This window comes from Ornithodoros turicata, chromosome 5, assembly GCF_037126465.1.
Source record: "Ornithodoros turicata isolate Travis chromosome 5, ASM3712646v1, whole genome shotgun sequence".
In the NCBI taxonomy this organism is placed as follows: domain Eukaryota; kingdom Metazoa; phylum Arthropoda; class Arachnida; order Ixodida; family Argasidae; genus Ornithodoros; species Ornithodoros turicata.
Window position 1 is genome coordinate 10995922 of NC_088205.1, and position 12145 is coordinate 11008066.

At 45.3% G+C, this 12145-nt stretch overlaps 2 protein-coding genes across 2 annotated transcripts in view; one reads left to right on the plus strand and one right to left on the minus strand.

Moving 5' to 3' along the window:
- Positions 1 to 12145, plus strand: part of LOC135394003 (uncharacterized) — a 74141-nt gene continuing 61996 nt past the window's right edge. The window contains exons 1-2 of the mRNA XM_064624422.1: positions 1 to 183; positions 766 to 845. Coding sequence (XP_064480492.1) covers positions 773 to 845 — 73 coding nt within the window. The 5' untranslated portion in view covers positions 1 to 183; positions 766 to 772. The remainder of the gene's footprint in view (positions 184 to 765; positions 846 to 12145) is intronic.
- The window catches only part of LOC135394001 (lysosomal alpha-glucosidase-like), a 29929-nt gene continuing 20587 nt past the window's right edge, over positions 2804 to 12145 (minus strand). Inside the window, exons 14-19 of the mRNA XM_064624420.1 lie at positions 9780 to 9864; positions 8441 to 8625; positions 7226 to 7314; positions 5791 to 5840; positions 4395 to 4541; positions 2804 to 2965 (exon numbers count right to left, since the gene is read on the minus strand). Coding sequence (XP_064480490.1) covers positions 2906 to 2965; positions 4395 to 4541; positions 5791 to 5840; positions 7226 to 7314; positions 8441 to 8625; positions 9780 to 9864 — 616 coding nt within the window. The 3' untranslated portion in view covers positions 2804 to 2905. The remainder of the gene's footprint in view (positions 2966 to 4394; positions 4542 to 5790; positions 5841 to 7225; positions 7315 to 8440; positions 8626 to 9779; positions 9865 to 12145) is intronic.

Genomic DNA, 12145 nt, shown 5'->3' on the forward strand with positions numbered 1-12145 from the left:
GAATTGTTATCGTGAACACCTTCCGAACACAAAATTCCTGTCATTATCACGCGCAGTCGGGCGACGGGGCGACATTTTGACGGGCGACATTTTGACGCTTCGTTGCTTTGTAAGTTGTTCGATTCGAGGAAGCAGCATTACAGTCTGGAGCTACAGTGAGCGTGCAACGAACCTGTTGTCGTGGTAAGCCATGTTGTGTTGATTTCGGCCCAGGGATACGGGCGGGGTGGTCCGGGAGACGCGTGCAATTCTCAGATTTTGCTACGAGGGCAAGCACTAAGCAGTAACCCCCTGGCCTGCAGTAGGAAATATCCGAGATCGCGGAAGTACACGGGGAACACAGTCCGTCTTCTATTCCTGTCTGCATGGTCTGATGCTGGAGTGTTGTGAGTTAAAGGATGATCATCATGATGATAAAGCAAGTCAGACGGCTATAGTTGACACTGTATTTCCCCGGGTGTATTATGAAACCACGTACGATATTTGATTGCGCTTGAGCAGATACAGCATAGAATTATCACATCTTAACCAGCTCGCGCCATATGTTCCTCATGAACCATTTAAGTGGCAATTTATAGGCGAAAATGTCCTTTTGTAACGCGCATATTATAATAACGATGTGTCCCTCGCACGCCACAGATATTCAGGTAGCTTGTCAACGAATCGTGTCCTTCACTACAAAGTTTTGAACGGCATGTCAAAAAAAGATGTGGACACGTGCACAGTATAAGCAATAGGACATTGATTTGATTTACGTCTTTGCAGGACACGTATGGAACTTCTCCTCATGGCGACCATTACCAAGCGTGTCCACCAAACGGGATTGCACTACGGCGAGTGTCGAGGTATTTTATATTCGGTTCGTTCCACAAGAAATTCCTTTAAATTATCTACCATTTCCTTATGCCTACGGTGTTAACCGCGAGATAAGGAACATCTTACAGCGCGATAACATGAATTTGTGTCTTGATCTCGTTACTTGCGTCTCCGTATTAGTTCGGCGACTTATCTCTAACATAGTAGGACAGGACTAATTAGCACGGTAAGCCGCGACTTGTCTGAAGCGTCCGCACGCCTTTCGCGGTAGATGCAAAAAAACAAACAAAAATATTTCAATAATAATTATAATAATAATTCGGGGTTTACGTCGCGACACAACTGAGATCATGAGCGTCGCCACAGCGGTCGGTCTGTGGATTGCTTTTGCCCACCTGAGGGTTCTTTAACGTGAGATGAAAGCTCATCACACGGCGCCCCGTATTTAACGTCCCTCGCGAAAGACGGCGTGTCTAAGCAACTTGTACGCTGCAACCAAGTTGCTGGCATCCTCGGCCGGGTTCGAACCCGCGATCTCGGGATCAGAAGGTGAACACGCTACCGACTGAGCCGCCGAGGCCGGTAAAGAAAAAAATATATAAAAAAAATATATATATATATCATGAATGTCGGTTTGTTCGGTTTGGATTGAACAGAAAAAAAAAATGAAGGGTTTGGCCGAACTCTGCTGGGATATGGGCTTATAGTGCTCTGCAGGAAAGGCTACGCAGGCAGGTCTTTGGCTACATAAACCAACCGTAGGCACTACTTGTAGTAGTCGATAGTCTCGCCCTACTGTCCTCATGTTTAATTGCTTGGCTTGGCTACAGTATGCTTACTATCGCTAACCGCTGTTTCAGTGACCTTCTTACACGCGTGGTGTTGATAATGCGTCTACTTGTACTGCGCCCCTTCATGATTTCTACAACTGCTAGCGTTCTTCTCGTGGCTTGAATGACATGTCACTGCCCTTGGAAGTGCAGTAGAACACATCAGACACTTGCCATGTAACTAATCACGTTCGAGTCGTAAACACATAATCTTACCTTCAGCTAAACCCCGACGAAGGTAACCGTATATCTTGTTTTGTTTACCCGTACGCAATAACATGTGTAAGAAGGTGTGCGACGTGGAGCTGAAAGGATCCACATTTTCACTCACAACTGGCGCGCGCCATACCAGTACACACTCTTATGTTCGCTGTCGATCTTCAGGGCTTCTCCTGAAGGAACATCGTTGTGTAGTACCAATTAAAGTAACGCAACAACATTAAAGTACCAATTTGGGCCTGTTGGTCACACATAATAAAATCGCTAAAACAGTACGTCCTGTGTCGTCTTAGTCTAGCTAGATCGACCATCGCCAAGCTCTTGAGTACTTCAAGATTTTTCTCCGGGACACTGGTCTCCTCTCTACCCTATGATGTGCCTGCGTACCTCTGCGCTGTGTGTGCGTGTGTGTCTTTGTGTGCTGTGTGTTTGCATACGGTTCCGATGATACCTCACTGACTCCACTGACTATCAACTCCTATTTAGCATCGTTCATCACCTCATCACATCGCATCCTGCCCATCGTGCCTTTGGGTAGTGGGCTGCACCTTGTATGGCGACTTTCCCCGTTCATTTACATTATCTGTTGTTGTTGTGTGGTCCTTATTGTTTTAGCAATATTTTATCGATTCGATCATTAGGAAGGCTGTTCGCTGCGCCAATAATGAGCTGGTTGCCGTCCTCGTCCGTCTTATAGCGCCGCGAAGCAACTGTGGCTATGAATGGCGTATAGATGTGAACAGATCGAGAGAGGACAGCAGGAAGGATTATAGGCAGTATGTGCACCGTCCTTCGCTGGTGGTTAATGCAGTGCCTATCATCTCCCTTAGGTACGGATGAGAAAAGCTTTCTTGTTCAGTGACGCAAAATCTAACGTAATTATGCGCTTCGCTTTTAAACAGCACGATTGTAGGAAATACAGAGGCTAATACAATAGCTGTATACTACGAAAACATATATTTCCACTGCTGTTCCTGGTCTCAGCGTCCGAAGGTAGCAGATGTTGAATATTGGAGTACCCTTGGTCGTATTTCGTGTTATCACCAGGATGCCATGAAGTTCTCATCCATCACAAAATCATTGACATCAATTTTCAAAACCTGAAAACAAGAGAAGAGGTGTATGCCATGCCGCAAAGACAGTGATCGCAGAAAGAAAGGCTATTAAGTGCGTAGGAGCAGTTAAAGGCACATCTCCAATGCATGTAAGACATTATAGAGATCACTAATTTTCTTCGATGACCAATAGTACATTATCATACTTTTGTGGTGGAGTTCTGGGGATACAGCAGGTGACACAAAAGGCATGCCAAGACATTCGGTCACTGGTACTTCCTAATCCCGTTCCCTATACCTACTCTACCTGATGCCGAGTAAGGGCAATAACCATAGCTCAGTTACCTAATTGAAACTAGTGATTATCAGAAGGCGTCCTGTGTAGTTATGAGTATAAGCTTCGGTACGACAACGATGACTTCCTCTGGCAGTATTTTACCAGAAGAACAGGGCTGTTCTAAATGTCGGCGGCTCCCAACTTGAAGGCTTCTACTTGCCTCTTTGCAGTTAACATATCCACTGCTACAGCAAGTGTGCCGTGCAAGCCAGTGGCAGAGCCAGCAATAATGAAGATGAGAAAACCTTAAATTTTGTACCACTCCTGACAAGATCGTCTTTACACGCGCTAGTGTCCACTAAGTGAACGTCCGGGAAACTAGAAACATTCCTTAAAGGAATACAAAAGGCCATCAAAAAAAAAAAGCACTTCATATTAAGATGTCTGATGAAAGTATGTGTGTCATTTTACCGAGTAGTGCGAAAGGTTTTGATGTGTGCAATTTGTTTCCCAGAAAAACAAACACACATAGCTCTGCGCATGTTCACCCTTAACTCGCCACTCCGGGTATAACGAGGACGAGAAGTATGTCACGTCACCGATGACGCTACGAGGGCAACTCGTTCTGGTTCCCTGGTCAGTGAGAGTCAGCGCCCTGTCCCTTTGCCAGTTTTGCCAGTTCCCCCGGAGAATTAGGGATAGAAGGAGCGGCCGAATCATGACCGAGCCAGGAGCAATGTTTTTTTCAGAACCTCGAAGCCGAGTAGCAAACAACATTTCTCTGGACCAATCAGCGAGCGTGGCCCCTGTAGCGTCTGCACGAGGTCCGAGGCAGATCACAGTCTGGTACTGCTCTCCACCGCCGTTGCGCACGGTCGCCTTTTGCGGCGTACTTGAAATTTAACTTATACGATAATTATGACTCTGGTATTAATAAATTTTTATAGTGCATCTTACCGGCCTGCTTAGCATTTTTATAGACAGCAAACAGGGTGTTAAAAATGACTCCTGTGCTGAGTAGACACGATTTTGTGCGCTGTTTTACCGAGATAAGCGTCTTCGTGCAGTGATCAAGAAAGCCTCGATAATGCTAGAATAGTTCATGAAGCCTTAATTGCGCGCATAATGTGTTGGGGAAACACGGCGAGGATATGTATTATTGGACGCCACTGCTGGCGCCTGATGGCGTTTTCTTACTTTGTTTTCTGTGTCGTAGGTGTATGTGGTATTAACATCATTCATCCGAACTACTAGGGGCTCCTCCAGAACACGCAACACCTTGATGCTCCCTAGCTTCAGGCCGGTCTTGTAGCCATGTTTGACGAGGGTTGCGACTAGTAGATTCTGAAATGAAATGCATAAAATATACGCCGGCAAAGTGAGTGGTATTTTGGTTTTTTCTAGGGACAATTCAGCGAGAGAAAAAAAAAAACTTTCGGACAGACTGCCTTTGTCTCCTTCGCTTGTCTGCTGATGAAATGAAGTTACATGAATAGAATAATTTTTGGATTTTTGTCTATTGCTTGCGTAAATAACTATTAGAGTCACACGGACTCACAGTCATGACAATCTCATAACTCGTTGGTGGATTTTTTTTTTTTCTGTTTTGCACTATTCAGAATGTAGCAAATTGTCAGATGGATCAATACTTGCAATACTTGATAGGGAGAGCGATATACTTGTGCGTTCCTTTTTTCTACTTTCACCTCTCCCTTCTCCTTTCCTCTTTTCCATTTTTACCCTTTGCCCCTTTTTTTCTGTATCCATCCATCCCAGTAATACTGGTAAAAATGTATGTGAGGTGTTTGAGAATCAAGGACCTATACATCATCATTACTTATTTGCTTTTGTTGTTGTTGTTAAAACACATACAAGCAGGGTTGGCTAACGGAAACGAGAAACGGTAATTACCGAAATTCAACAGGAAACGGAAATGGAAACGGAAACAAAATTCTTTTAGTTTCCACTACCCAGAAACCGAAACGGAAACGAAATTCGAAAGTGGTAACGTTAACGGAAACCAAATTCGCAGAACGTTTCCCTCAGTGTTTCCGCGTTAATATGAAAATTACATTTATCCGCACTATTCTTGCAGTCATCGTTCGTTCGTTCGTTCGTTCGTTCGTTTATTTTCGGGACTTTCTTTCGTGTTGAGCCCACTGCGCAGCAAGATGGACGCGAAAGTTTTGGATGACGTGTTATTTTTGCGCACGAGCGGAGACTTTTGAAACTTAAAGGCATGCGTTTCCGTAACCTAGAGAGGCGTCTACTTGCGGTGTATAAGATTCGTGACGACCTTTGCCTTAAACTCTTTCGTGTGTGTGTTTGGTGTGGCTGTCCTGTTATGTAACTAGAATATCTGACACGAAAAAGCCAAAACCAGACAGTACGAGTTCCGGATGAGAACCAGAAACCTGTACCGAAATCACCTCGGCAATGGAAACGAAATTCTTAAAAGGAAACGGAAGCAGAAACCGCTACCGAAAATCGTCCAGAAACGAAAACAGAACCGGAAACGAAATGCCGAGTTCTTCAGTTACCGGAAACAATAATATTTTCGGTAACCAACCCTGCATACAAGACGTTCTCTTACCTGTAGCAGCTCGAACCTATAGAGCGTGTAGCTTCCTTTCGTTACGGTATCTGTAACACATAAGTCGACGTTGTTGCATGTGCACATTCTCTCAATAATGTGAACGGACACTGCATGTTTCATGACAGGATAAAAATGCTGCGAAATGGAAAATCGGCGGAGTTTGAGTATTACGCAAGCTGCAGTTTGGTGAACTGAAAAGTGCTTTCATTGCGACCGCCACGATAGTTTTTAACGCTTTTTTGTTTAAATAATGACGCTCTTTTAATACGTGTCTAGGAACAGCCTCGATGGACTTGGTGTTGGTGTAATGAGACAAAATAAAAGTAAGTAAAAAAAAGTCAATGCTTAGCACTGAGGAAGGCGCATAAGTCTATCGAGCTAGGTCTTGTAGTAGTCAGCCATTCTAACTAAAAGTGTGGCAGCTGCGAAGAAGGACGACACACACACACACACACACACACAGAGAACGCATAGTCAAGAAAGGTTTATTCACTAAGACACGAATGTTTTAAAGGTCTGCAAGAACTCTTTCTTCTTTTTTTTTTTTTCTTTTTGTCGGCGGTGCTAATTCATGAACTGCTAACACGGAATTCCGATAAATATAAATACTTTTCTTAAACGCGAAGGCACACCTACTAGCTCTAAGAGCGTCAGCGACCTCTGTCCGGAGTAAATGATCAGCAATCACTTCAATGTAATCTCTGATATTTATGTTTCCTCTCAGCTTCAGACGTTCCACCTCGAATAGAGCAGCCATGTTTTCTGTTTGTGTGCCCAGCTTGGAGAAGCGGGGGTGAAAATGCGGTGGCGCGAGTTTTCTGCCGCCGCTGGCTGGCTGCCCTGATTCTGTTGCGCTACGTCACACCTTCGCTCGACCGGAATACTTATCCCGACAGATATGAGCGTCTCGGTTGTGCTCCAATTGTTCTGCCGCTCGGTTGGGGCAATGCCGACGCTCTGCATAATCTCCACTGGCAAATACGTTCCAAGCGGTTGGGGCCTAAAGCCGCGGAACTGGGAGAACCGCACCACGGCTCATGCTTCGGTTTCTGTGTTGTACATCAGTCATCTGTTCCGCACCAGCACGGGGCTCTTCCATCACTTATAGCTTTCTTGAGAGTCATAAGTGTAGTGGACGCGAACTCTTGGCCTTTGTCCGGATACCTTCACGTGTGTGTCACGCTAACTCATCAGACCATACGCACGTGCACTGACACAGGATCACCCAACCTAATTGGGGAGACGGCGCACGACATCATAGTTCACCATTTAATCATCACTGTTCAGGTTCCGCATCGCAATTATTACCTTCACGGGGTGGATTCAGCCGATATCTCAAGATAACGTAGCAGGGTAAATACAATCCCACAAACAAATGCCGTTGGAATAATACGTGAAGTTTAACTCATAAGTCAACGAACGTTCGGCTCACCAGGAGATGTTCCGTCATCCCAAAAGAGCTCGCCTCCAGCTTCGCCTGTGTCGGTCGGTGCGACGAGCAGAATGAATTTATTGTTGCGGCTTCGTGAAGAAGATACATATAATCAGAATTATGATCATGAGTGGAACACAATGCTCATACCGATGCATTTTGCATACTTTTGCTCATTTACGTGTACTTTGTTTACCAACTACGAAGTGCTTGCTTAGGGACTATGTTTTCGTCTCTGTGTGGTTACCTTCATGGTATTGGTGCAAAGTTTGGAAGGCTATTTCTCTGTAAAATAGCTCCTCGTGCGACACTTTGCGACCAAATCATTGTATAGGGGGCGGGGACGTAGGGATTCGACCGGTCTACCTGCCTAGATTATAGGAGCGCGTTGCTCGTGGAAGGGATAAAAGGGGGTTGGTGAAGGGGGTGGGCGAAGAGGAAGGCTCACACGTCTTGTTCTACAGTTTCCTGCACTACAGCCGACCGTGAGCGTCCACTGTCTCCAGAAAGTTGAGCAGGGCTTCTCGAAACGAAGACGCGCGTTGAAATATCGATCGCCGGATTTCTCTTTTCAAAGGAGAAACCAAAACCGCGCCCTTCAGAAGCGCATGGAGGGGTACGCTCTTGCCACTCCAGAGGACCACATGCTTTGGAGCGATAGGCGGTGATCTGCTGTCAGAGAGCAGAGTAGACCGTCGTAGAGAAAAGCGGGGTGAGGTTTGCCCGTGAACGATCTGGCTGGCCCGAGCAACTGCGCCCAGATAAGCCGACGATGACGAAGGTGCACGTGCTCCTGAGGCGGGTGGTTTTGGTTCTGGCTGATTTACGTGTAGCAATACTCAGTGTTGGAGATTTCCACACACGTACCCGTTCCATTAATTTTTAAAAATAGAAATGCTTTCAAAGAGTTCTGTCTATCATTTTTGCTCGAAATCCCCTATCGAGAGAGTTAATTCATGAATTATAGGAGATGCTGTATATACGCTAGGCCGTATTACTCTACAAAAGCGGCGTTACGCTGCTCTCATAGTTCGTTTACTAGAAATATGGTAAGTATAGTAAGAACAACGTGCGATACAATGAGGTTGTAAGGAATGCGAAGTGAATAACTCGTCAAAGTAACTCGGTGCGTTAAACGGGACACCATGAAACCAGAAAAGCATAAGTGGATGTGCACCGGCACAAGTTGCTAATGGAATAGATACTCATACTTACCTTTCGCTCGCAGTTACACCGGGCTTTTGCAATGGAATGACATGTCCTGCACGTATGAGGACGTTGACCTGCATCTCCGAAACACGAAACGTCTTGTTGCGTCCCTCGTTTACGATAATGGGAGTTCCTTCGAAATAGTCGTACCATATACCCCGAGGGATGTATGGAGTTATGTGATTTGTGTCCTGTAGGTCCAAGAAAAGGAAAAGGGTACCAAGCTGAAGGGTTGCAATGTAAATAAACAAGAAAATTCTTAGGTAAGGTCCTTCTGAAGAAAATAACTGCCGAGGATACGCATGCACCGTCTTCTGAATAGACGGCTTCAGAAAATCCCAGTGCTCTTTGCGCACGCATTGCATCATGGGCGCTTGCTGAGCGGGGGAACGAAGAATAATCCTTCACGTTTCGCTTTCGTTGACCTTGACGCCTCGTGGACAATGGACCGGTACGAGAGAATCCGGAACAGTTTGGAGGCCACCCATTTCTTTCGTATTAGTAAACTCCCACAGTTCAAGGCGACGCCTAAGCACTCTGGGATTTTCTGAACTCGTTCCTATTACAATGGCAGCAGAGATGGTCACATGAAACTTTTAATTCGTAGTTTTACGTCGCGAGACAACAACGCAGAACAGCAGTCAACGTGTTCCTTTACTTGTTTGAATTGGGTTCTCTCGTGGATTCTTTCTTGATGACTGCTGCGTGATCTACAATATAGATCGACAACGTAGACTTACTACAGCATTACAAATCAAACCTGCGTTTTCCGAAGCTACGCAATATATATATATATATATATATATATATATATATATATAAAATACAGGAAAAAAGCCATTAAAGAAACAAGTAAATGACACTAGACGTGTTTGAAATTCAAAATTACAGATTAAGATGGCTTCTATGGCTGCACGTAGAGAAACAGATACGCATGGAACGATGCGACAGCACCAGAGAACACGTGTTTCGCGGTGTTTGCGGCTCGTCAGCTCTACCGGCGGCGCGCAGCTACCCAGAGCTGACGACCAGAGGACACGGCGAAGCAAGTGTCCTCTGGTGCTGTCGCATCGTTCCATGAGTATCTATATATATATATATATATTATGAATATATATAGTTGGAATATGCTTGGGAATGCAACTTATCTAACATGAAAACACTGCACCCTATTCCAGAACAACTCCAGTAAAAAACTACAGGTTGATTTAAATATAGGCAACCCTCACAAACTGTATCCGAGAAAATATTATGTTGATCCGTGCTTCACTATTGCGCACGAGCATTGTATTTCCAAAGCTGCGTAACAGGTTTAATTGCTATGTAACATAAATTCCACTCTTACAGGATGGAGGAGAGGGTTGATCAGGAGAGCCGATCCCCACATGAACTGCGTGTCGATGGCGTACGTGTTCTCGTCCTTCGGATATCTGTCCATGAAACGAAAAGAAATCAGAAAAAGTCGGGTCAAAGGATTATATGAAGAGATTATATGAAGAGAATGCTAAATGACCCTGATAAGATAAGATGAATGGCTAGATGTATAGATGTACCAGCTTCATTTCTTTAATTATTTTTTTAAGTTTTAATTAATTTAATTAATACCTGACCCACGGACTGCAATGTACGCCTCGTCTCACAAGAACCGTTAAGCTACTGGCCATTTAACTATTCACCAGACAGTCTGTTGTACGCCTTCTAATAACTTAAGGAGAGAAAAGTTACAAGGTCGCATCGGTATCGCTGCTTATCCGCTCCTGCAAGACGGCACACTTCCCCCTGAAGTCGGCCCAAGACGCATACTAACCCTCCTGTCCCCAACTCCACTCTATTGTAATCTCTACATCTGTCCTCATCTGTACGCCACTGTATAGCCACAGTTGCTTCGCTGAGCTAACACGGAATTGAAAAAAAAACTATTCCTGCAAGTGCAACAGTTACCCGAGATGTTCCGACGGGAAACAAGGCCTTGTCTGTCAGCAACCCACGCGTTCGACAAGTACTCCATGTTGATTCTAAGATAGACGGGTCCCCCAAACGTAGCCCAGTGAAAGAAATTCGAGCGATTCAAGAAAATCCTAAAGTGTGCCGATGTCCTACCCCGACGCGACGAATGTTCAGGTTAGAATGTTTGCTCTTAGCCTTCGTCGTGAACTCGAAGGATCAGTGAAATAACAATATTTAGAATTGCTTGGAATACTGCTTAACTAAACACTCAGCCTACAAGCAGAAGCCACGTAAGACTTTCGTCTCGCCACGTTTTGGTGTACAGCCATGTGTGGTGTTTTCACAGCGACGTACAATTTACAAAAAAAAAAAAAATAAAGGGAGAAGAAAGAAAAGAGCAAAAATAAAGTAAGCGTAGTGCGGAGCACTGTGATCTTGCAGGCAGAACGCGACGGTGTTGTTCACCGTGTAACGGCAACATCGCATATTCTCCTACGAACTCCCTGATGGTGTTCAAGGTGGTTTGAGACTGCGTTCGTACAAAAGACTTGTCCGCCACGCTACGGATCGACCACGAACGTTGTTTCTGTGCTCAACTCTCCGCAGCAGAACACGAAACAATTATGGAGCTGCTTTTCGCTGCTCCATTAATTCTGTGCAGACGTCTGTGGGTCACATGGTAACAGGTCCGGTTACTTACCCCAAGATGCAGGCTCCTCACCCGGCGGACGAAGGCAACAGCCCAATGCCTTGCTATAAGTTACTTGACCCGTCGTTGCCCGCGGGGGCACATTAAAGGAGCAATGAGATTACATTTCACATCACCCGAATTCCTGCTTAGTGTGTCAAGCTGCCCACCAGGAGTCACCACGCAAAATATTTTCGCTCTGCAGTACGTTATAGCTGTGAAAGCGAATTTATAAAAAAAAAAAAAAAGTCGCAGAACGCAGCCGCTGACGACCGACACGATGCTTTCGTGGCGTGGTGAAGGCTATGTGCCTTGTTTCATTGTGTGTTTTTTTTCTCCCCCTCACGCGACACTATATTTATGCTCGAGCTGTGCCGCTGTACGTCACTGGTCACGTGAGGGGATAGCATACGTCAAGACGTCCTCTCGTTCTGGGATGCGCTCTTTTCACGAGGAGAAGGATTTTTCAAAGGTGTGCGCAACAGAGCCCTCGCGCTTGCTCTGTAGGTCACCTGCGTTCATCCTTCTCCCACAAGAACTAGAGGAGAGCTGGAGAACACTCTGTATCGAAAAACGAAAACAGCTTTGGGTTTCACCTCAGTGATCGTTTAAAGTGACTCAAATGTGCAAAAATTTCTCCTCGCGCAGTGAAAGATGCCCTCATCTTGACACCAATACAAAAGGAACCGATGTCATCGTTCGTGATTTGTGAACGAAAGAAAATCGCAAATTTACGCTTCCTTGACTCCCTCTCCTACTCCAAAAGCGCGGGAACGTGGAGAGACCTCTAATTGGTCACACGGCCTTCCGATTGGACAAATTGTTTGCGCAGACCAATAGGGAGCGCGCCCTCCATTCTCGGCCTTCTTGAGAAGGGGAGTGAAGGGGAAAGTGTAAGTTGTAGATTCTTTCGCTCATAAATTAACGAATCCGGTTCTTTTCGTGTTGGTGCTAAGGTAACGAAACCTTCCATTCCGCAAGAAAATGTTATTGTACCTCAGTGCCCCCTTAAACGCGCTTTGTCACGTGTCGACATTTAAGCGTTGGCCTCCAAGAGGGCGAAGTTAAGGCATACG